This window comes from Propithecus coquereli, unplaced genomic scaffold (assembly GCF_000956105.1).
Source record: "Propithecus coquereli isolate 6110/MARCELLA unplaced genomic scaffold, Pcoq_1.0 Scaffold224, whole genome shotgun sequence".
Taxonomy (NCBI): domain Eukaryota; kingdom Metazoa; phylum Chordata; class Mammalia; order Primates; family Indriidae; genus Propithecus; species Propithecus coquereli.
The window spans coordinates 4,409,665-4,434,393 of record NW_012147634.1 but is presented as its reverse complement, the minus strand read 5'-3'; the positions used below and the strand labels follow the sequence as shown (position 1 = coordinate 4,434,393).

At 47.8% G+C, this 24,729-nt stretch overlaps 3 protein-coding genes and 1 long non-coding RNA gene across 4 annotated transcripts in view; 2 read left to right on the top strand and 2 right to left on the bottom strand.

Annotated features, from left to right (window-relative positions):
- Positions 1-1,021, top strand: part of USP3 (ubiquitin specific peptidase 3) — an 84,127-nt gene extending 83,106 nt beyond the window's left edge. The window contains exon 15 of the mRNA XM_012645073.1: positions 214-1,021. Coding sequence (XP_012500527.1) covers positions 214-379 — 166 coding nt within the window. The 3' untranslated portion in view covers positions 380-1,021. The remainder of the gene's footprint in view (positions 1-213) is intronic.
- A 1,707-nt stretch (positions 1,022-2,728) lies between these two features.
- LOC105810975 lies at positions 2,729-4,083 on the bottom strand. Its single transcript, XR_001137527.1, has 2 exons — positions 4,042-4,083; positions 2,729-3,453 (listed from the first exon to the last, which is right to left on the bottom strand). It is a non-coding gene; the product is annotated as an uncharacterized LOC105810975 (long non-coding RNA).
- Positions 4,084-6,215: 2,132 nt separating this feature from the next.
- On the top strand, positions 6,216-8,889 carry FBXL22 (F-box and leucine-rich repeat protein 22). The gene is made up of 3 exons (XM_012645030.1): positions 6,216-6,550; positions 8,332-8,661; positions 8,766-8,889. The coding sequence occupies exons 1-3, from the start codon at positions 6,216-6,218 to the stop codon at positions 8,887-8,889; spliced, it is 789 nt and encodes a 262-aa protein (XP_012500484.1).
- A 6,699-nt stretch (positions 8,890-15,588) lies between these two features.
- The window catches only part of HERC1 (HECT and RLD domain containing E3 ubiquitin protein ligase family member 1), a 151,917-nt gene continuing 142,776 nt past the window's right edge, over positions 15,589-24,729 (bottom strand). The window contains exons 73-77 of the mRNA XM_012645072.1: positions 23,620-23,696; positions 22,597-22,849; positions 21,992-22,144; positions 18,743-19,048; positions 15,589-16,105 (exon numbers count right to left, since the gene is read on the bottom strand). Of these exons, the coding sequence (XP_012500526.1) occupies positions 15,920-16,105; positions 18,743-19,048; positions 21,992-22,144; positions 22,597-22,849; positions 23,620-23,696 (975 nt within the window). The 3' untranslated portion in view covers positions 15,589-15,919. The remainder of the gene's footprint in view (positions 16,106-18,742; positions 19,049-21,991; positions 22,145-22,596; positions 22,850-23,619; positions 23,697-24,729) is intronic.

The window sequence follows — 24,729 nt, the reverse complement described above, 5'->3', positions numbered from 1 at the left end:
TGATGGTATTCTTTCCTGTTTTTTAGTGTCAGTATATTCCTTGTCCTTTTGATGGGTTTGAAGGAAGATGAACACATGAGCTCAACCAACCATCTTAAACCAAAAGTCTCTAGGATTTATTCTTTAATTACAGTAACTTAAATTACGTGGTTGTACAGATCCTTTTGTGATTTCTGCAGTCTTTTTCTATGATCTTTCACCTTTTCTTCACAGGGTTGGTTCTGGACATTACACAGCATATGCAACTCACGAAGGCCGCTGGTTCCATTTCAATGACAGTACTGTAACACTGACCGATGAAGAGACCGTGGTGAAGGCAAAGGCCTACATTCTTTTTTACGTGGAACGCCAGGCCAAAGCTGGATCAGATAAACTTTAATACCTCCTCTAAATCATCATCATTCATCAACTATACCGGACAAACATTTCCTATTTTCCACAAATACTTGATCCAAGATTTAATTTCATTATGCACTTTTCAGTTTCCTATTTTGGGTTTAGTTTTATCAATGGTAGTGACTTATTGAACATGGGCACCAACTAATTTTGTTGTTGTTCTACCAGAAAACCTCAGCAGACATTTTGATTTGCTGCTTTAGTTGTAATAATTCAATTTTTATATGTAGTTCCAAGAACTTAGTTCTATTTGACTTTTTTATATTAATGTTTTCAGTTCTCACTTTGAGGCACATTTACATCAATGCTTTTGTTACTCTCACATGCTGACAGCAAGATACGTTCCTGACTGTGAAGAGCGACACAATTGCCTGCTGCCTTTTCCAAGCTGTAATGGAGATCAGGTTGACTCTAAATCACGGATCATGTGCTCATGTAATTTGTGGCCCACAAGATTTCACAGTGACTGCTAAGTAATCATTGTCTTTGCCTGTTAAAGATAACTGAGAGGGCATCATTAAGTAGACCGGGTAATTGCTGCTCTTGGTGTCTCAAGGCTGCTGTGTATCAGCACTAACTAAATCAATCTGTTGGTTCAGTTGTACCTCTACTGCAAATACAAGAATTACTCTCTTTGTTGGGGTATTTTTTTTTGTTTTGTGTGTTCATGGGGGGAGATAGGATGAGAGTAAAGAAAAGTCCAAATAAGATGAAATATATTTAGTATTTTAAAAATTCTGTGATCAGCTACATGGTGTAGGTGTTACCTAGTAAAATAAAACCATAGCTTCTGCTTGCTTTTTTGATCTGTATCCAATTCCCCCTTTAGTTGTAGCCCTCGAAATAACTGCTCGTCCACTTTAGACTTGCTTCTCGTTTAGCTGAGGCTGAGACGCAAACCTCCAGAATTGATTTTGACCGTCACCTGTACTCAGGTGTCACTGTGCGGTCTGCTTCCACAGAGAGAGTAGAGTCTTTCCCACTCTGAATTTTAACAACTCTCATTGGCCTATCCTGATAGCAAAGCAAGTTGAAGATATTCTCGCTTTGAATAGTTTTTATTCTTGAATTTAATAGTTTTTACTTTAAAATTAAGAAAAATAGGTATAAGCACTATTTAGCGTTACCTCAAATTGGAATTTGGAACCAGAACCCCATTTAAAGAAATCGTTGTAATTTCTACAGATGTTCTAAGCCTGTCCTTCAATTTTTGGGATGGTGGTGGCAGAGAGTAGGAGCTCAAAACAGCACTGTTTTCACGTTCATCTTTTGTCTGACATCATCATTTTCCTTCCTCCTTAATTTTTTACAAGGGACAAAATGTATCTCATGTTAAGCCCAGCCAAATCAGACTTTTTGGTAATCTTGTTTTTTCTATTAAAAGAAAAAATAGGACTTTTTAAAGTGTATGAATATAAAAAAAATTATGATAGCTTTCCTCCTAGGTCAGATATTTGAAGTTACAGGAGATGTGGCTCTATTTACATTTTAATATTAGCTGGATACATCCTCTCAGAACACACCTGCTAAACACTTTAACATATCATCTAATACCGATGGCTACTGGCCACATGTGGTTATTTAAATTAGAAACTTAGTTCCTCAGTCATACTAGCCACGTTTGAAGTGCTCAACAACCACATGTGGCATAGGACAGTGCAGGTCTAGTACATTCCCAACAATGCGTAGAGGTCTCTTGGACAGTGCAGGTCTAAATTTTCACTCCAGAGAATGAAGCTTTGCCATCACGGTTTGGGCAGAGAGTCCTAGAAGATAATCAAGAGGGAAGTGTGGACGTACGATAGTTTATAATGCTAAGTAATATTAGGTTGAACTAGATAAAATCGTGATATTTGACTGGTTTTGATTTACGAAAATGAGTTTCCACATTTTTTGATCGAATATATCAGTACATTAACATTATATCTAATTGAACCTGAAATGTGAGTCTCCTTTGATCTTATTTTCTATGAATCCAGGCTGTTGTGCTTAGAAGGTGGACAGCTGTAACTTTTAACATTTGCACTTATATCTTTTCTCTCTCTGAATGGGCAGCTGTTATAACTTAATAAAGACTTGGGCAGAATTGATGTTTTTATGCCGAAAGCTTAGAACTTAGCAACAGACTGGACTTTATTGGGGAAAGTGGTCTTTAGACAGGCAACTGTTGGCTTAAGAGATGAACACGTCTCTTTGAATTTCCATTGTGTTTTTAATGCTTGATTTTACTTAAGCAGAAATGTTTGAATAGTATCATGAAGACTCCTTAGAAAAGCCATTGGATCCATTTGAATTGTGCACTTGAACACCAGTGATGTAAATGTGCCTATTGTATTTTAAATTTTTAACTGTGCAGCCTATTTTAAAAGCCGATCTTTTTGTGCTCTTCAGGGCTTTTCCCTTGTGCCATGTTGTCTCCAGCATGTACGTGGCTTCTCACTCAGAGAGCTGCTGAGGCCTCACACCGAGTCACATGGCTCCTTGGAACAAGAAAACTTTCTCAGAAGTCCTCCCACACAGGTGGGTGATAGAAACCGTTTGGGGTGACACAAATCTCTCTCCATGGTGGAGAAACCTTTGCTTATCCACTGTATTCTACTCAGTGTATAGTGATGACAAATGTAATAGAATTAAACCAGTAAGGTATACTGGCCCTGGTTACGTGTTAAATGTGTATCTCACCTGTGGAACCCACTCAGCAGCTTGGTTTCTTCAGTTGGGGACATATTTATTTCTTAAAGCCAAACCTCTCCTTCATTGGTTTAGTGTACATAGTCTATTTAGATATACTTATCCCACATTAATCTCTACCGCCCCCTAAACTCTGTTAGTGGCCTCTTCACTCGGGCTCCGGAAAAGCTCCTGGGCAAAGCCTGCTTTTGCAGCCAGGGCATAGGTCCTAGGTGACTAGGGTGTAGCCACGGAAGCACGGGAAGGAGAAGTGGGCACGAGTCATCTGTAGTCCTGGGTCTCCGCATCTCATCACTGCGTGCAGCACCTTCCCCCCGGGTGTGGGCACGATGGACTCCAGGCTGCCTTCCACAAGTATTGGTCATGCTGTAATGTAATCATTTGCCATTAAAACCTAGTTTGTGTGATGCCAAGAGGATTGTTTAATTGTGCAAGTGACTGATTAAGTTGTAATCACATCCCTTTTCTGCTTCACCAACCTGAACTGTTTAAAAAAGTATCATTAAAGGTCTGTTCTCTTTTCTTTTGACTATTATTTCTGCACACCTTTCAGTGAAGCCAAGTAAACTATTGTGTACTTAAGCTGTGGGCCCTACCAACCAGTCAGTCAACAGGCAGTAAGTTCTTACAGAACCCCCACGATTTGAACTGCTGGTGCACCTAGGCCAGGAGGAAGTGACCTGTGTACCAGCAAGGTGATGGCCGGGAGCAGATCCTTTAGTGCCTGCAGGTGAGTGCCTGAGGTCCCACTCACCCTTGCCCAATGAACTCAGCCTTAGTCTCTCCTTATGACTACTGATTTTATAAAAAAGGAGGACCTTTCCCCTCCTTCAGAGCTAGACTCTCTATCCCAAGAAACCAGTTTTGGGGCTCTGAGCAAAGGATATTGGTAATGTTTTAAAGCAAAACAGGCAAATAAGTGCTGTTGTTAAAATAAAACAAAAAACTGCTTACCGTAAGCTCCTATATACTACCTCTCTGCTCCCATGCCTCCTGCAAACAGAAAAAACAAGACCCTGTTTCCACACCCATCCTTTTTCTGACTTATTTTCCTGTTGTCAGTCTTCTAACATTGAGAAGAGAGGTGCCTGCAGCTCAAATTGTTCTGCCTCCATTTCCTGCCCCGTGAGTCTGGGATGCTTCCTACCATGCACCTGGAGAAGCAGCCAGAGGCAGGGCTCTCAACATCCTTCTTGCCAGTCCAGCAGGGCTACGGCTGGAAGCCATGATGAGCCACAGTGACTCTTCCCCAGCAGACAGCATGATTACATGACTCTGGCCTTTTTAAGAAGCTGGAAAGAACTATCTATTTCTAAGCGTCAGCCCTCCGTGGAAAGTATTGGCTTGGAAAGGACTTGGGAGGGAAAGTGGCAATAATAAGGCTTTTTAATAACCCCGTCCGTGTCCTTGCATGGTTAAACAAACAAATAAAAAAACCCGTCTGTGGTGCTGCAGTGTACCCTTTAAGTGAAGTACACCTAGACAGAGCCTAGAGGGACTTCAGCTGCAATTCTCAACTAAAATTATTAGCTTGAAATAGCAGCAGCAGCTGGTTACCCCTTCCTTGAGAAATGCTTCCTTTTAGCTGTTCCTTGGTTTATGTTTCCAAGAAAGTGCCCCCTGCACTCTTCACCTTGGCATGCTGGGGAGATAGAGGCACAGGAGGACCAGCTGAGACCGGCTCCTCAGAGGAAGGGCGCTGACTAGAATGGCTACTTCTTTGGTCGCCTGCCTTCTGCTTTTAAAGGCAAAGCTGCACCAGACCTGACCAAGCCTTAGGTCCAGCATAGTGGCTTCGTCTGTGTCACGAGTCCACACGATGGGAAACAAAAGTATTGCCATTCCTTCCAATTCCAATTAAATGGGGAGAACAAACAAAAGTGACCACGGAGGTGGTGCTGCCTGGGCTAGCAGAGGAAGTGTTCTCACCCGACTAGCACAGGCAGGCTGTAGCTCCACAGCTGTACCGTCTCACCATCCCCCAAACACCCCGACCAACGACAGCCAGGGACTCACAGTAGGGCATTAAGGTTGGATGTAAAGCAGTATTAGGAGGTGGGTCCGCCATATTCTGAGGCCTCAGGTACTTCAGAAAGGATGGAAAAATACCTCGAGGCAACTTGCCTAGAGGTGAGTGAGAGAGGGCAGGGATTGACCCAGAGGTTTCTCCAAGAGCGAACTGGGGGCACTAACAAAGGGATGGTGTGGGGCTGGCTTAAAGGCAAGCACAGACTAAAATACTTCAACTTAAAATTGCTTCAAGCAGTTATGCATTAAGGGCTACCTCATCCATCTGACTTTTTGGGAAATACAAGCTCTATACAGTAGAAGGATGTGTAACTGGAAAAACATAAAGCCAAGTAAACTTAAGAAGTTTAAAGTTTAAACCATGGACACGCACACACAAAAAACCTTGGAAAGATAAGCTACTTCTGTGAAATCTTTTATGAAACAACTCGGGGTAAAAATAGAGCTGTCTGGGAGGCCAAGGAAATCCCCTTGCCTAGTGGAGGGCAACAGGACCTGAAGGTAGATCAGCCTATCCTGGAAACCATCACTCTGGAGCAAAAATAACACAGAAACGAGGCCTTACTCATGGGTTCTGCTCACAGATCTGAACTGTCTCCCATAGCTCTTTACGGACAACAGGCTGCTTCCAAGTAAGGGTGGAGTGAAAGATTCATATTGATGTACTAGAAAATCAAAACAGTTAATATTTACAATTAGAGTCGCTCCCTGTGAGACTGCAAGCCCAGACAGAGCTGGTCTGGCCTGCCACCTCCAACGAAAATGCCTTGGGAAAAGCCAGAAGAGCTCTCTGCTAAACACCATTGTCAGCTAAAAGGAAAAGAAATCCCTTTTAAGGAAACTATTTAACTTCAATAGGCTGCTTTTCTGCCAGGATTTTCAATCCCTCTGAACATAAGCCGAACCACAGACTGCTGCACGTATGTCTGGATCCTGGCTTTTCTTTTCCCCCCTCCTCACAGCTTCAGCACCAGTTGTTAGCCAAAAATAAACACCATTCCTCAACCATATATGTCCAGCAGCCCAGGCCTGGGGAGGAGGAGCGGGAGGTAGGTCAGTCCCTTGGCTCCAGCTGCACTCACGTGTGGCCACTGCTCACCATGCACATAACCCAGCTCAACCGGGAGTGCCTGCTGCACCTCTTCTCCTTCCTGGACAAGGACAGCAGGAAGAACCTGGCCAGGACCTGCTCTCAGCTCCATGACGTGTTTGAGGATCCCGCACTCTGGCCCCTGCTGCACTTCCGTTCCCTCGCTGAACTCAAGAAGGACAACTTCCTCCTGGGCCCGGCACTCCGGAGCCTCTCCATCTGTTGGCACTCCAGCCGCGTGCAGGTGTGCAGCATTGAGGACTGGCTCAAGAGCGCCTTCCAGAGGAGCATCTGCAGCCGGCACGAGAGCCTGGTCAATGATTTCCTCCTCCAGGTGTGCGACAGGTAGGCGGCCTTGCCTCCTGAGCAGCGCTGGCTTCGCTGGCTCTGGCTCTGGCTCCCGGGGATGCAGGGAAGAGCAAATTAGGAGACCACGATGGCTCTGCCTTGGGGCGCCTCAGACTAGGCCCAAAGCGGACACCCAGGCACAGTCCCCACGAGATGGATAAAACCATGAGAGAAACAACTGCTAATCCTCCTCTCAGCCTCCCAGGCCCCGGAGCTACTTGCAGTAGCTTATGCTGCAGACAGAACTGGGGCTTCAGCTGTCCCTGCTTTTCGGCCAGCTGTCCTTCCTGGTAGCCATTAAGTGCTAGGCGGGTCCAGCTGGGCCTGGACTTTCAAGGTCAGGCCCTGGGAAAAGGCTTCCAGATGCAACAATCAGCTCATCCCTCCCTTGCTTAAGCCCTAGCAAGAGCCCCCAAGGCCCGTGAAACGCTGAGGAGGGAGGGCTAGGGTGCTCGGTTAGCTGAGCCAAACCAGATTCTGGGAGCAGAGGCAGTAATAAATAATGGCTTCCTCTGAGGAACTTACTAATTTGCACAGTACCCCTAGGGGGCATTTTAGCCTAATTTTTCAAATGGGCAAACTGATGTTCCAAGAGGTGATGTTCCCATAATACAGGGTTGCCATATTTTCACAAAGATACAGGCTGTCCAGTTAAATTTGAATTTCAGATAGAGTAATTTTTTAGTACAAGTATGTCCCACATACATTCTGTATTTGGTCTGTCAACCCCAGCCCAGACACAGGCTGGGCCACCAGGCCAGGCTCCCTCCATGGTCCCAGCCTCCTGGGTAGGGCAGCCTGTGCAAGAACACAGAGCCACTCAACCAGCCTCTTGCTGAGCTTCCACCAGTCCCGTCCTGCCTTTGAGGAAAAGCACCCCCTTGATTGCTAATAAACTGAGCTTGGCTGTTCATGGAAAACAAGGCTCAGCCAGGTTGTTGCCACCCAAGTTTAATAGCTGCTGTTTCCTGGCAGCACAACAGAACTGGAAGAAAATAGTGTGGTAGCCCCACCTTTCTTTTTTTTAAACTGGTAAAAAACAAGGTGGACTAGGGGCTGGGCCCTGGCTGGCCCAGGCTATTTTGGTGACCTTGACAAAGCCCAGAAATCAGACTGGGGAATGACATGGGGTAGGGGAGTCGCATAGTTTGCGCTGAAGTTGTTACACTCTTGCTCTGAGAGAACTAGGCTTAATTCCCCAAACCAGCACGGTGTGGAGGGACCTCCCAGGCTACTGTATGGGTCAAGCAAGGGGCCCTGGTGTCACAAAACAAAGGGCTTTGCTGTCCAGGTCCCCAGATCTGCTACTGTCTTACTGCATGACCCCAGCTCAAATATTTTAACCTCTTGCAACCTCATTTCTTCTATAAAATGAGATAAATTCCTTCATCGCACAGGGTAAGAGGATCAAATGACACAGCAGCACCTGGCACATGGTAGGGACTGATAAAGGCCTACTGAATCTGGTTCTTCAGGCCATCAGCTCAGAGACCGGGAGGAGCCGCTGAGGATGGCTGGGCAGGGAGTCAGCTCTTTTTCTGTTTTTTTCCTGTTTAGGGGAAGGGATCACTCAACACCCTTGGGGCTTGAACACCTAGTCTTGAACCACCCTGAGGGTAACAATTTCTCCCTCTTGACAGATGCTGAAGTGGCCCAGCAAGGTTCAGACATTCGTCCTGGGTCAGACAGCAGATAAGTCACAGGCCAGTCATTTGAGCCCTGGGCCAGTTTCCTTATTTACAAAACTGCAGGTGCAGAAGGTTGACGGGATGCTAAAGGCAGGCGGCACGGACTCAGTGCGTGAAACGTGGCTGTGCCCAGTATATGCTGGTTCTTAATCCCCCTCACCCCAAGCACAAAGGAGCTGAGCGGCCCCAGACGGGTGCCCTCAACGAGCTAAGAGGGAGGCTCACAGGAAAAGGGAAACTCTTCCCCAGTCCCGACGCCGGCTCCCTCTGGCTACGGGGAACCAAGGTCCAAGCCCATGAGACGGTCCTTCTGGACTGGAAGCAGTCTGGTCCTGTTTCCAGTGAAAGTGGGCTGCGACTGTCTGTAGAAGGCCCCGCTGCTGGTTTACACCCCAAATCTCGGTCCTCACAACCCCACTGGTAGACAGTATTCTTCCCACACATTAGGAAACTGAGTCACTGACTTGGCCGAGGCCACACTGCAAATAGGTCTAACTTTGCTCAAGATTTTTTCTCTCCAGCAGGTGCAGGCCAGGCTGCAGCAGAGAGCCCTCCAAGCTCTCCGGGTACAGCTCTGTACCGCCTCGGGCCCCTCACCTCCTCCAGGCTGGCGTCCAGGGGGATGCAGTAACTGCCCCAGGCAACTGAGCTGGACCCAGGGCCAATACTGAGGGGTGACCCCACGGCCTCAAGGGTTGGAATGGGGCTGTCACTAGGTCACCTGCCATGGAAACAGACCCTCCTCCCGCCCACGTCCTGCTAGGGGCATTCGGGACCTCGGCTTGAAGCCAGATGAGGCAGTCGCCACGCGCGGCTCCTCTGCAAGGCAACAAGGAACAACAGCTGTCCCTCTGGGAACCGGCACCCGCTCTGTCCCCGGCTGCCCCAGGACTCTGGGGGGCTGGGGCTGCCACTGGGGGTTCCTCACGGGGCCCCGAGACTGCGCCAGACCTACGCCGAGTACGGTCTGGTGGGGCGCAGTGGCAGAAAGAGCAGGGAAACGAGCTGGACAGCCCTGGCCGGAATCCAGCCGCGTCGCCGCAGGCCGCTTCCTCAGCGCCGTGCGGGAGTCCCGCCGCGTCCCGAGGCCGCTAGTGGGTTCAACGAGCCAGTGAGCCCCGGCCAGGCCAGGCCTGGGCCCCCCGCCTCGGCCCCGGCCCGGGGTCACCGCGCTCTCCCCGCAGGTGCCCCAACCTGGCGTCCGTCACGCTGTCCGGCTGCGGTCACGTCACCGACGACTGCCTGGCGCGCCTGCTGCGCTGCTGCCCGCGCCTGCGCGCGCTGCGCCTGGAGAACTGCGCGCGCGTCACCAACCGCACGCTGACGGCCGTGGCGGCGCACGGGCGCGCGCTGCAGACGCTGCACGTGGACTTCTGCCGCAACGTGAGCGCGGCCGGCCTTCTCCGCCTGCGCGCCGCGTGCCCGCGCCTGGCCCTGCGCGCCGAGCACAGCGCCGCCATGCTGCCCGACCAGGCCCCGCGCGCGCCCGCCGCGGGCCCCCGCAAGCCGCCGCCGCCGCGCTAGGCGCGCCCGCCCGCCCGCGCAGCCCACGGGGCAGGGGCCCGCGTCAAACCGGCCTGGCTGCGAACCCCGCTCCTCCACCTCCCGGACCGTCGCGTCTTCGGAGCCTCAGTGTCCCCGTCTGCACAACGCCTACCTCACTTTGCAATTTCATACTTGGGATGGACGCGAGATTAAATGACGGATGTTCGGAAAACACTCGGCTGGTTCTCACTAAACACCACCACCTCTCTCCTCCTTCCGCACCAGGTCCTCCTCCGTGCGCCCCGGGGACTCCGCTCGCCGCAGGCGGAAGGGCCTGACCACTGCCACCTTCGGCCGTGCTCGGGGAGGCGGCAGGGTGGGGGTCCGACCTCCTGCGCGCGGGGCGGAGTGACCCCGGCGAGGCCTGACCGCTGCCCGAGGTCCCCTAGCGGCCGTCGCCTCGGAGGGCTCCGCCGACGGCGCAGGCCCCCGGCAAAGCGCTGCGGCTGCGGGCAGGAGGGCAAACCCGGTCGCAGGGCTCGAGGGAGCCCCCGAAGCCGCTCCCACATGCAGCTTTGTCCGCGCCAGCCCGCTCGCCTTTCCTGGGGCACACGCGATTCTAGAACACTCGCTTCTATTTCTTTCATAAATTGCATAATTATACATATTTTCTACTGTTCTCGTATCATAAAGTCATTTGATAAAACCCCAAAATATAAAAATAATGCAGTAGCCATGGTTAAGTCCTTTGATAATGGAACTATTATAAGCTGATGCAAAGCTAGATTTTCACCTGTTGGATTTGCTGGACATGGGCACACGCCTGTACTTCCAAGTTCAAGGCTTCGGTCAATGTCCTACCTTTAATAAAGGCCACAGCCCCCACGCAGCCTCCTGGGCCCGTGTACCCGAGGAACCGTGCTTAGGTGGAAGAGCGGGGCGCTGCGGTGGGCAAGGCCTCCCCTCCAGCTCCACCCACCGCCAGCTGTGACCAAGGCTGCTCACCCATCCGGGCCAGGTGTTTCTTCTCTGAAAGACGAGCTTGATCCCTACTCACAGGTTCCTCAAATTCATTGCCCAGACAGGGAAACAGGAAAAAAGAGACAAATTCTGTTCTCATGGAGCTTACATTGTAATGGGTGAAGAGAGAAGTAATTGTATATAAGGAGGTGGTAAGTACTATGGAAAAAAGTGCAGGCTCTGAGGAGGTTGAGGATTGCTGGCAAGAGATTGGGATGGGGAAGCCACTGGGAAGGGGTTGACCAAAGTAAGCCTCACTGAGAAGGTGACATTTGAGACAGGTGAGTCAGGGAGCCAAGCAAACCATGTGGGAGGAAGATATTCCAGGAACAGCTGGTGCAAAGGCCCAGACTAGGAGCACGGCTGGTGTGTTGGGGGAAGGAACAAGGAGGTCAGTGTGGCTAGAGCTGAGCTGTGAGGAGGGGAGCTGAGGAGAGATCAGAAAAGTAAGGGATGGAGGTAGCCGTGAATGGACAGAGTAATGTAAGGATGAAATGAGAGATTGTGATCCCCTCACCCAACCTACCCCCAGGAAGCCAGGGCCCCATGCAGAAATGATATCCAGTGAAGTCCCAGAGGCACTGACTTTTTTCAGGCATGTGGGCAAGCAGCACCCTGCCCCACCCCAGTCCCTCTGGGGACGGCTGAAGGGCTCCGCGGCTGCCCCTGGGCCCCTGGCTGGGGCAGTGCTTACCTCAGAATCAGGGTAACCACACTGAGCTCTGGCCCAGATAATCCCTTCTAATCCGTATGTTGGGGGAGCCAGCCCGGTCATGCCACCAGCTGCAGTGGAGTGGCCGGGCCCCACTACTAGCCTGTGAGACCCAGGCTTCGTTTGGGTGATTTTTCAGTTTGCCCGCCATCACTCTGGACTCTGGAGAGAGGCCTTGCAGGGACTTAATTTTTCTCCTGCTAACATGAACAAAGTTGAAAGCAAGCTCAGGCTTCCAGGGGTTGGCTGAATGTTCGTCTACAACAAAGCCACTTAAGCCCCAGGGCTTTGCTTTCATCATCTCCAGTAAGTCCAAATTCCCAGCAGGTCCTCTTTGCCCTAAATTGGTGGTTTAACCTGGGAAACAACAGGATCCTGGCTTCAGGCTCTAATGGATCTGGGTTTCCATCCCATTTCCCTCACTTTCTAGCCCCGTGTCCAAGGGCAGGCCAGCCCTCTTCAAACCTCAGCTTCTTATCTGTGTATTAGGGATCGCAAGAGAACCTTGCTTGAGAGGTTCTTGTAAGGGTCATGATTGTGTTTGTAAAGCAAAAGTCACTGCAGGTTGAGCTGGAATTTCCTTTTTCCATGGAAGGTCTTCCTCTATCTATAAATGAGAGTCAAGTTCCCAGGCTAATCCTCTGATGCCTAGTAACTCCCTCACATCCCAAGACTATAGTGATCACAGAACTCAAGTCGCGCTGGCAGCTGTATCCAATGCTGTTTCTAGGGCTCTAAACTGGCACCCACCCTAGCCAGGGGCACTTTGGGTCCCGGATCCAAGGACCATTTTAAGTGCTCCCAGAAGGTGGGCACTGATGGAGACCCATGGCTCTCCACTCTGCCTTCTAACAGTCACTGTTCACCGTCACCAGGCACGAGTGAAGCCCTTGACAGAACACAGTATCCCATTTAATCTAAAAAACTGCTTTCAAGGTTCTCTCAGGTTTGCGTAGAGCAAGGTGCCTTGCATGCTTAATTAATCCACCAACTCATTCATCTGACAAGCACTTAGTAGTGGCCATGGGGTTGGCCTACCTCAAGGGACTCGGCTCTAGTTGAGAGCAGACATGCAGCTGAGGTTGATAAGTGTTTTTGAGTGATCTCCCAGCTTTGCTGTCCATAGCTTCTGACAAGTTATGACCTCTCTGAATTTCGGTTTATTTATCTGTAAAATGGGATCAATACCCTCTCTGTGACATGATGAGATTAAGTCTAAATGTGCATTGCCTGGAAGGTAAGGCTTGGGGAAGGCATCTCCCATCTATGGAGGGCTAGAAAAGCTAAGTGCCTGGTAGAACCCACAAGGCCCAGGCACTGGGAAGAAGCCAGGTTTATACGTGGGTGATCCAGGGACTCATAGAGGGCTGGGCACAGCTCCCACAGATTCCAGCTGTGAGGAGGGTGTCCCTATCAGCAAGCACAGCTCAGCAAAGGCAAGAGGCAAGAAGCCCAAGGCACGTCCAGGAAAGGAAGAGCCCAGGGGAATGGGAGCCTGATTGTGCTCCAGAGCCACCCCACAATGGCTTGGGGGTTCTCAGTGCCCTCACGGCCTCTATTAGATCACAGACCTCCCCCAACTTCTGGAATGCTAACTCTTTTTAATCTCAGTTTTGGCCAAGGCAGCTGATGGTCACATACAGGGAAAGGCAGGGGGAGGGTCCAGAACCTCAGCACTAGGACACCGCTCCCTGGCTGGAGGCTGACCTGTCACCATCACACTGGTCTGCACAGGAGGCTCAGTGCCAGCAGAGAGACCAGGGCCACATGTTCTTACGTCAGGGGTTCCAGACTCCCCCTGGGAGGCGGCAGCCTGCTGCTGGGAGGTGGTGTTCTGAGGCTTGTTTTGCAGGGACAGCATAGGCTGTTTGGGGGAGAACTGACTGACACCCTCGGCTCTAACACAGCATACTGACAGGAAGCTGAGGCCCAGATGCACCTGTGATCCAGTGCTTTCCCTCTCCTGACCTTGGATTCTTGGTCTATAAAAGGAGAAGTCAGCTGACCCCTTAAGAGACCTTCCCTCCAGCTCTAGAATTCAATGCCCAAGACTTGCTTTTGGCTAAAAACCAAGCTCACCAGATGTAGGCTTTATCTGGTCAGCAGTGCTGGGCAAAGGCCACAAAGCTAGAAGACCCAGAACAAAGCCACACCTTGACGGGCATCTGGAGAAATCTTAAACTGTAGAGACTAGGAGTCAAATCTAAATTGTAGAGGCTAGGAATCTTGAGCCTGCTTAAATGTCATAAGAACTGCAAGTTTTTGTTAACTGAATGAGGCTAGCAAACAAAGAAATCACCCAAGCCTCTATAGGGGCTGAAAGTGAACTATGGAGAACACTTCCACCAGGCCCATTTTAGCTCCCCAGGTCAGGGACTCGTGCTTCCGCCTCTCTTCCAGAGTTTTCAAAAGTCAAGAGAATGAAGAAATGACGGGTTTCCAGCAAAGAAACAGAATCTGTTAAAAAATCACAACATCCATGCAGATTTCCCCTCACAGGCTGAGACCTCCTGAGAAACTGCCCGTTAGGCCCCAGCACAGGACCTGGAACTACGAGCACCAGCTTGCTGGCGGGGATCCTGCCCGCTCCGTCCAGAGCAAACTGTGGCAGCAAAGGCCAGAGCCTCACAAAGGTGGAGGCATTCTTTTGAATTGAATAGTCTGAGACTGCAGACCTATCCTTGGGCTCTGCACACCCTCAGCCCAGCCCAGCAAGAAGAAGAGTCAGGAAGGAGCCCAGGAGACCCTAAAAGACCTCTCCTGGCTTTGTCCAGGATCTCCACAGCACAGACACCTTCCCTCTCTAAAAGAAATTCTCTCCTGGCTCAGAGACCCAGGCAGTGAAGCCTTCAAGCCCAGAGCCCTTCAATGCTGCTATTGATTGAGCTCTCAACTGAAGCCTTTTTTCAGTAAAACTAAGATGTCATCATTCTAAATAGTATTAGATATTCTCACTGGGAAAGATCCATTCACCACAGTATCTTAGATGGCAAAACTTTTTCTTTCAATTCTTCTTTGAAAACACACATCCTACCTTCCTTGTGGAAAACAACTGCCTGCAAGGCTCTCAGTCTGGTACCTCATTTGAGCAGTCTGTCAGCAAAGACCTTGTCCACGAAGTACAGAGGAAGCAGCTTGTGGCATGAACTAGCTGTAGGTGAAGGAGACAAGCTGCCATAGGCCCTGCCCTCTTCCTGCTTGTACTCCCAGCAGCTAGAGCCCTCAGAGCTGCTTTCAAGACGGTCCTTTCCCCCAGGAACACACGCTCCTTCTGACTCTGCTGAACAAATGAGCACATTACCAATGTCCCACAGGGGCTGGGTTCAAGTACCAAGACTGTAACCCCTTCGCCAGCTCCCGGCACGACTCCATCATTCAAGGATACGAAAGCCACTCCCAATTCTCGTATGAATCCACGCGTTCATGCCCTCATTCACAGGCTCTCACTTACACACGCTAAGCACCTGCTAGTGATAGCTGTCCTCTCTGTACCACCTCCCCCGGCTGTCCTCCCTGCAGAGACTACATGCTATTGTAGACTGCCCTGTTCTTTAATCCCATCACTTGCTCATTTTGTCTTCACAGGTTCTTCACAGGAAGGGCCAGAACCGCATTACTTTGGCTTCTCTTCTCCCCTGCCTAGTAGAGCTGAAGCCCACGCCAGGTACGCTCAGGGACGAAGGACGGTGGTGCTGAGAGGATGAGTGGCTGAGGCAAGGGCCCTGGGGTGAGGGAACAAAGAGAGAGAGACCCCAGGATGACAGAAGAACAAAGGAAAACAGGGGCTTCTGACCCCTCGGGGACCCTGGAACCACATGGTCCTCTGCTAGGTGATTTCTAAGTGATGCCCACCCTCAATGGGAAGGAATCTTTCTGAATAGGTTGCCACCAGAGCGAGACTAGCCTGAACACTCACTCTGTTCTGGGCTAACTAACGTCTGCCTTGACGCAGCTCCTGGTCAGAAGCCCTTCTGGAAGTAACACCAGCAGCCCACACTCTGATTCCTGATTCTGCTTTATTTCTCTGCGTAAGGAACTCTGCACAGGCAATTCAAATTAAAACAAAATAAATATATGAATATTCATGTAAAACTGTCCTTTCTAATGAACAATTATACACAATTTACAATTTCATGTTCACTGGGTGGTTTACAAAAATGTATCATTCCCAACTAAAAATGCACCAAAATGGTTCCATGCAAACTTATCAAAAGTGACCAAAAATATGGAGGGAAAAACCTGACTGAAAGCACTTTGTTTTTGTTTTTTGTTTTTGTACAATCACAAAAAAATAAAAACATCTAATTTCTTTGTTACATTTAGAGTAACTAAATGTGGCCACTGTTTATATTGTCGGTTTATATTCCTAAAACATCTATGTAGTTACCGTAAAAGTATATCAACATCAAATTGGAAGTGAGCATTACTGAGAAAAAGGAGGGGTGAGAGCACCCACGGTGGTCAGTAGTCAGTGTCGGAGCCCTCAGCATTGTCCACGTTTCTTGAGAGCATGTAGTTGTCCATGTCGATCGAGCGGCAGTTGTTGATGGCGTAGCGCAGGCGCTCGGCCATGATCAGCTGGCTGGAGTAGGGGGGCAGCCTCAGCTGGAAGAAGCAGGTCTGTGAGGTAGGCAGACTGTCGTAAGGCTGTGGAGAGAGAGACCCAGAGCTGTGACTGCAGGCACTGGGGCACCTTGCAGGGGAGCAGGGTTGCCCATGACCACCCTCCCAAAGGCTGGAAAGCATCTCTCCCTGCCTTCAAGATACACTCTGTGGATCGACTGCACACTCGCGTCAAGTGGAAGCAGAGACTAAGCCACGGCAGAAAGAGAATGGCTTCTGTTGTCCCGTGGCCCTCAAGGCTGTTGGTGAAGATGTTCCTTCCTCCCCTGCCCTCCCCCAGTGCCGGTATGTATAAGGTGAGAATAAGCCCTGACTGGCAGGATTGCTTGAAAGAACATACTTTGCACGGTGCCTGGCACAGAGTAAGAGTATAGTACGAGTTTGTTCCCATCTACCAAGAGGATGCTGACTCGAAGGCAGCCGCAGGGATGCAACAGAGCAGGCGGAATGGAAAATGCCTGTGAGCTGGCTGTGGGAGCTGCCTTCACCCCCTCCCTTTCCCCTGTGTGCCTTCTGCCTCTTGTGCACGTGGCCACACCACACAGGTCAGATGAGGAAGGAGCAGTCAGTTAAACCCTAGTCACTCCATTAAACTGATGCTGACATAGTCATTTAAAATGATGATTATGATGGCCAGCGGCAAAACAGAAAAGTGTTCAGGATAGATTAGGTGGTTAAAAACATCAGAATAAAAATTCTAGGTACATCATGTAAAAATATGTATGACTGAGGCAAAGACTAGGAGGAACTACACAAAGGTGAAAATGGCTACTACTAGAGAAACAAGATTACGTATGTCCTCTGTCCCTCCCCGCAAATATAACCATTTCCCAAACTATTTGTAATGATAGTAATGACATTAGTTTTTATAAATTTTTAAAAATTTGTTTTTTTTTTAAAAAAGAATCTGCCCTCTCTTTTTTGCTCATCTTCCTTTTGCAATTGGTCCTCCTCTTCAGAGCCCTGCACCTAGGTGAGATGCATTTCCACACAGGGGGAGGTGGAGGGCCCAGCGGGCCCAGATGTACCAGAGCTCTAAGGCAGAAAAACTGAAAACAGCAAGGAAAGGAGGTGCCACCAGGTGGCTCTGATGACTTAAATGTGGGTACTGGAGAAAGGAAACACCACAGTAGACAGTTTTCTGAGGCTAACAACTCCAAGGCAGGGAATTAGTGGTAGATTAACTCCTGGAATGGCAGGGGTAGCCTAGGACAGATATAAAGCAATGGTTGTTTCCAGAGCTGAATAGAAGAAATTTCCTTCTCCCCACCTCTCTCTGAAGCCACAAAACAGATTAACAATTTATAGTTCTTGGTAAGTCATGCAGAAAATTTATGGAAAGGCTCTTTTCATAACCCTTCCTGCACGTGGCTTCTACACCGAGCCTAGCCCAGGGGTAGAGCACAGGCCTGCAGCTCAGGAGGCGGCAGGGAGAGGAATAGCTTTGGCTACAGCAACCTCCAGGAACAGTTTCTGGAAAAACACCAGAAAGGCAGACACCGAAACTAACGGGAAGGGCCCTTGTGTGAAGAGGCCCTACTTTTCTTACTGTTTTCTGAATAAACAGCCCGGGCCCTGCTTGGAGGACTGCCCCCCTCATGTGGGAGAGAGGCTCGGGAAGAGTGGAGACAGAGGGAACAGAGACATTTCCTAACTTAATGCAGTAAGTGCCATGTTCGAGGTGTGTACCATGTGTTCAGGAGATGGACAGAAGGAGGTCTGGCTGGCTAAGTCTGCCTTCAGCAATGGATGGGGGCGCAGGAAAGCATCTAGGAAGTTCCTGGAGGAGATGACATTGGCATAGGGCGTATAGAAGGAATAAGTGCATAGAGGGGAAGGAGTGTGAAGGAGAACTTACTAAAGCAGAGGGAACAGCTTACACAAAGGCACAGAAGTTTAAAAACAGCATGGTCTGCCGGGGAGAAAGGCAAGCAGCTCATTATGGCCAGAACATGGTGTCAAGAGGTGTTATCAGAAAGTGGGACAGAGGCCAGCCTGTGGAGGCGTTTAAGGCAGCTAAGGCCACTGGCATTTATCCTGGAGTCAACACATGGGGTCCCTGAAAGGAGGAAAGTGACAAGGCCAGATGGGTGTTTGAGAAAGACTCTGGCAGCAGTGTGCTTTTCAGACTCTAAGCCCTTTTATTCCTAGGCCATCTGTCAACACGGCAGCTGGGCTGGGGCCTCTCCCCAGGCCGCAGAGCAGCAGCAAAGCCTGTCCCGATGCACATCACACACGCAGCGCAGAGCACGCGTCGCTGCTCCCCGCATCTTCAGGTTCATTCTGGAGCGTGCCCACCAGTTAACAGTTAATATCTTCATGAAAATAAACAAACGAGGCTGTGCCCCAGTGTACAAGTTACACAATAAAGAGAGGAAATAAGAGACATTGGCAACATGATGATCCCTCTGGCAAGTTCAGCTTTAACTCCTAGAAGATACTGGAAGATTTAGGGAAGGTTGTTGGTTGAAGTATGCTTTCCACATCCATTTAGGACTTTTTCATTGAATCTAAGTGATGCTTCTAAACAAATTTTTTCTTTAATCTGGAAATTCCAAACATTAAGCATGAATTGGCGGCCTATTGAGGCAAGTTTTGCCAATGTGCAAGCAATGAGGAAGCAATAGGGCAGACATTGTCAAGGAAGAATAGCTTACTTACCCTATCGACCTTCATGATTTGGAATCTCTGAGAAATGTCAGCAGTGTTGGCTGGTAGTCGAGATCTTCCTGACACAAACCTCATAAAAAGCACCCGCTCCTCATTGGAGAACTCTTCCAGTGTGTGCCAGAACCACTGCACCAGCTGATGCTGCTCATCCACCTCACGGTACCGCACCACTTTCTTCAAGACTTCTACAGAGATCTCAGGCATCCCACACACCATCTGCTCCAGCTGTTTTGCTGTGAGGAGGGACAGCAGTGGCACAGGAACAATCCAGGACATCCCTTCTCGGACCGCAGCCACCTGCTCCCAGGAAAGGTTGTTCATTCAACAAGTGTGCAGAAACCTGGCACCAGTGTGGGCACAGTTAGGCTGGGCACCATGCACTGCCTGCTCACCTGCTCCCCAGACCCTGCACTTGTCCCTCAGACCTCTAGGCATGGGTGCCAGTGAACACGGCTCACCCTCCTTGCCTCTCTCTGAACCCTTGTTACAGCTTCTCCCTGCTGTGGGACTCTTACACTCCTTCCTGTCCCAGTTCAAGTCCAATTGAGGAGTCTGCCTTCCCTCCCCAAAAAAACCCAGCCCATGGGGGCCCTCCCCAGTGCCAGCTCCACTCACTCATATTCCCAATCACATGGGGCCATGTGCTGTTAAACTGTGTTACGTGTGGGCACTTCATCTCCTCATCAATGCGAGATGTTCTTGGAGGATTCATGTAGCTGTCTACCGTTTTTGTAATGTATATTTTTCTTTTGAAAATAGTTATATCCTTTTTGTAAAAATTATTTGTGCTCCTTGTAAAAAAAATTTGAAACATACAAAGAAGAAAGTAAAAACGGGAAGTCCTTCTTTAGGAAGGCAAGAGAAAAGGCAAAGAATTTGGTCAGGAGACTTGGGTTCTAAATCCCAGCTCCACCACTAACCAACTCTTTTACTTTCAATCTGAAAAATGAGGCAGATATTGCTGTTCCCACATGACTGATGAGAATTTTATATGAGCAACTACATCAAAATCCGTGTGACTAGGTAATCATATTGCTATGTTCTCTCAGCACAGTCCTGAGCACAGGCCGGCTGGGGAATGCCAAGCAGGGAGCAGCCAGAGCTGCCTCAACGGTCTGTTTAGAAGGTTGTCTCCTCCAAGGCTGTAGTGAACCCTTCCCACAGAATCATCACTGTTCAAGATTTGTTTCATAAAACTTCACTCTGAGCCAACTCAAAACTATCTATGATTAAAGAAAAGTCTGAGAAGCTGAATACAGGCCACACTTTGGGGAAGCGGGTAACTCTGTGAGATGATGGATATGTTAATTTGCTTCACCACAGTAAACTTTTTAGTAGCAATATGTATCCTATAACATCATATGGTATGTCTTAAATATAGACTACGTTTATGAATAAAAAATAAGATTTATTCCCATGTCCCCCTAAGGATCAGGGATTAGCAGTGAGGACAGTCTCCAGTGAAACTAAAGGGAATACCCCAGCCAAATTCTGCCAAAAAACAAAGCTGTCATGCCTGGAAAACAAAAGCTGTCTGGAAAAAAATGAGGCTGAAGTATGGGGTTGGCTGTTTGGAGGTGGCAGGGGGACAACTGGGGACAGCTTTGGGATGAATACTAAGTTCTAAGAGATGAAGAGGAAGAGAAGGGCTTGTTACAGAGAAAGGAACAAAGTCAGGGCAGAGCAGAGCACAGCTGATGGAGACGGGAGTGTCAATCCAGCCTGCAGAGGAAGGGCCCCTGGGAGAGCCTAGGCACCACCGTTAACCCTGGTTTGGGATCCTGGCTCTGCCATGGGCACTCAGTACTTTCTTTTGTGAAACCGTGACAGTAATCCTCACCTCACAAGTAACTAAGGGAAATACCGCATGTGAGGATGTCTGGCACCATGCCTGGCATGCAGGAGGTGATCAATACATTTTTAGTCAATTTTTTACTCTCTGAAGATTAAAAATATTCATAAATTAGAGACAAAACCTAAGCCCTGACTGTGTAAACAGCATCACTGAGAGGACCCACCTTCCCTAAGCTAAGAACATAGTTTTCTGACTAGATTTGGCCCAAAGCCAAAGTCTAAGAAGGAACCAGAAGTGAAGGGTATGGAATATGTATACTTCAAATTATTAAACTTCTACAGCCTCAGAGCTTGGGTCCAGCTCTTGAGAAGACCCCAACATATTCTGCAAATAAAATATTATTGAAATGGCTATTAATGATTGCATAACCAAAAGAACCATTTTTGGATATAATACTCACTTCTATAGTCACTCATTCTCATCATTTATTAAATGCTTATTTACATGTCAGCACAGAACAAGTATAACTCGAATGAGATAGGAAATATATTCTTCATTCAATATCTTACAAGCTAATTGAAGAAACAAGTCCCAAACTCTGGTGTCTATTTCTTAGACCACAACATAGAAGTATGTGATATATTTTGAGGAATTTCAAAGTAAGGTGAAAGGTCTGTACAGGTTAGTGACCTGGAGGAAAGCCGGTGTGTGGTGGAGATGCATTCTTTAGCTAGGGCTTGAAAAACTGCAGGAACAGGAAAGAGGAACTCATACGGGATTACAAGACCAGTATTTGGGGGTTCATTCACATGGACTCTGACTAAACCAATTGGAGTGGGGATCCTGAGTTGGGGAGCAAGAAGACATGAGGACAAATAGGACTGAGGAGGAGTGAGAGTCTGAACACCAAGGTGAGAGCTTGGGCTCAATCCAACCAATGACCAATTCAGAGCTGATTTAAGGCCTTGATTAAGGGCTGGGTGCAGTGGCTCATGCCTGTAATCCTAGCACTCTGGGAGGCTAAAGTAGGAGGATCACTTGAGATCAGGAGTTCAAGACCAGCTTGAGCAAAAGTAAGACCCCCATCTCTACTAAAAATAGAAACAATTAGCCAGACTTGGTGGCACATGCCTGTAGTCCCAGCTACTTGGGAGGCTGAGGCAGGAGGATCGCTTGAGCCCAGGAGTTTGAGATTGCTGTGAGCTAGTCTGATGCCACGGCACTCTAGCCTGGGCAACAGAGTAAGACTCTATCTTGAAAAAAAGCCCTTCATTAAGGAGATAGAGGACCCAAGGACATGGCCTGAGAAGCCTCTGAATAGGATCTGAGCTATAGATACAAATGAGTCAACCCAGTAAATACATATGCCAAAACCTGTAACCAGTCAGCTCTCATTTGGGACAAACCCAAGCATTTACATGTCCCTCCGAAATGTCTCATCTCACCTGTCGATCCATCTCGTGAAGCCGATACTCAATGGCCCTCTCCACGTATTCCTTCCTATTGGAAAATGTGAGTGGGATACTATTTCCACCAGGGATTATAGGAACCATTTTGCCATCAGCACTCTGGCCAACAAAAGAATCAAGAGGAATCATCTAAGAACAGAATAATAAAGAATTTTTATTACATGGTAGAAATGACAACAAAAAGTATGTTCCATACAAATACAGCACAATAGTAAAAAAGTCAAGATTTTTAAGGACGAAACAAGGTGAACAAGAGAGGTAAGACTGATCAAGCTACGTGATCAGCAGGAATGTGCTGACTCATCTGGCTGCAGTTAAAAATAGGACTGAATCTCTCTGCCTCCAAATCAGGCCTCCCTGTCCACCCTGGTTCTCCACTCTACTAGGCAGAAAACGAATTAAGGAGGAAGGAGCAGAAGCTGGGGGGTGGGGTTGAGCTGCTGAGGGCAGCAATGGCATAGATATGGCATGGATCATCCAGACAGCAAGTGGAAGACAATATCTGAATTTTATACAGAAGAACTCTAGTCTGTGCATACAGAAGTCAACACCAGCAGAAACACGGACCAGCCAGGATTTACCTCATGGAAACTCTCCTCGGTAATCCCACTGTCTTCAATGTGAAGAATGCTGTTGAGAGTCTGCACGTAGAGCAGATCCACCTCCTCCAGGTCCTCCAGGGTGAGTGGGACACAGCACAGCTGCTTCCACACCAGAGGGGCCAAGTGGAGGTCTAGAGGCTTCTTTGTGCGAATGGCAACCCCCATCAAAATCCCCAAGAATTTAAATTGCATTAAGTGTTCATCGAGGCAGGCAGAGGGGTTAAAAAGGAACCTGCAGAATTAAAGAAAGTATTTCAAACAAAATTTTCCTTATTTCTATTAGAAATAAGTTACCCACAACTTATTTATTTATAGCTACAGCATTAGTCTACACCTATGCTGTTCAATATGATAGCCATTAGCCACCAGGGGCTATTTAAATTAGTTAAATAAGGTTTTTACAATTCAGGTTTTTAGCTTTCCTAACCACATTTTGAGTGCTCAACAGCCATATGTAGACCGTGGCTACTGTTTTAGACAGCACAGGGACCATATTTTGGAGCAAGCAAATGATCTTAAACTACCTGCTCCAGAATGCCATATTTACTAAAATCATTTCATTTATTATTTACAAGTCCATAAAGCAGGATCTAAAATTCAACATTTTGCAAACATAAGGATAATAAGTAATTGCAAATACTAAGCTCTGTGATTTGATAGCATAATAAAGGTTTTTAAATGAATTTTGGTGCAGAGAATTCATTAAGGGGAGGCTATGTGAGCCTTCGGGAACACAAAATAAGTCAGGTTTCATGATCAAGTCTATATAACCATTGAGTTAGTCTCATAATAAATACCAAGTCTCGATGGAAGCGCCTATTACCTCATCTGTGACAAGAGAATAATCACATTATCTACTCCTTAGGGTTATAATGAGGATTCAAGGGGATAATACACGTAAAGAACTTAGAACAGTGCCTGGTACACTCAAGAAATGTGAGGTATTACTATTAATATTACCATTATTTTAGAGATTCAACAAACACTTGCTGACTGCCATACCTGTCCCTATTGTAACCCACTTCTGCAGTGGCATTGGGAGAGGGTATAAGAAGGTCAACTACACCAGTTTCAAGTTCCTGTAGAAGAAAGAAAAACATTTTTTGAGAAATGACAATCAAATGCATCAAGAGAATGAACCAATTACATTAAAGATCAAACTAAAAAGAGAATATTTTGAGGAATTTATAATGCTATTTGACAACCAGCCATCTCTATACTTTACTTTTGTGGTTTTGATTTAAGATGAAATTAGGAAAACCTCCATATCGAAAATGTCCTGCAGTACGAAGAACCAAGATGAGTGAAAAAGTCAGCACAGGAGTTGGGGTAGCTGTGAGGGAGCACAGTGATACTTCAGATAAACTCAATAAATGATAGTCAAGCATTATTTTAGTCACAGGATTTATCAGAAAAGTCATGAAATGAGGCAAAGCTGTAAGGGACAGAGGTGATCTGGAAGCAAAGCTGCCAATGAGGATCTTAAAATTTGAAATGGTCTAATCTCTTTAACACTTTTTTTTTTATTTCTGCATATTATGGGGGTACAAATGTTTAGGTGACACTGCCCTTGCCCTCCACTCTCCAGTCAGAGCTTCAAGCGTGTCCATCCCCCAGATGGTGCGCCTTGCACTCATTATGTTTGTATATACCCATCCTCTCCTCCCCACTCCCATCTGCCCGACGCCTGATAAATGTTATTCCTATATGTGCGCTTAGGTGTTGATCAGTGAAACCAATTTGCTGGTGAGTACATGTGGTGCTTATTTTTCCATTCTTGGGATACTTCATTTAGTAGAATGGGTTCCAGCTCTATTCAGGAAAATACAAGAGGTGCTATATCACCAACGTTTCTTAAAGCTGAATAGTACTCCACAGTATACATATACCACATTTTATTAATCCACTCATGTATTGATGGGCACTTCGGTTGTTTCCACATCTTTGCAATTGTGAATTATACTGCTATAAACATTTGAGTGCAGGTGTCTTTTTTATAGAATGTCTTTTGTTCTTTTGGGTAGATGCCCAGTAATGGGATTGCTGGATCAAATGGTAGATCTACTTGTGTCCCTTTAAGGTATCTCCATATTGCTTTCCACAGAGGTTGCA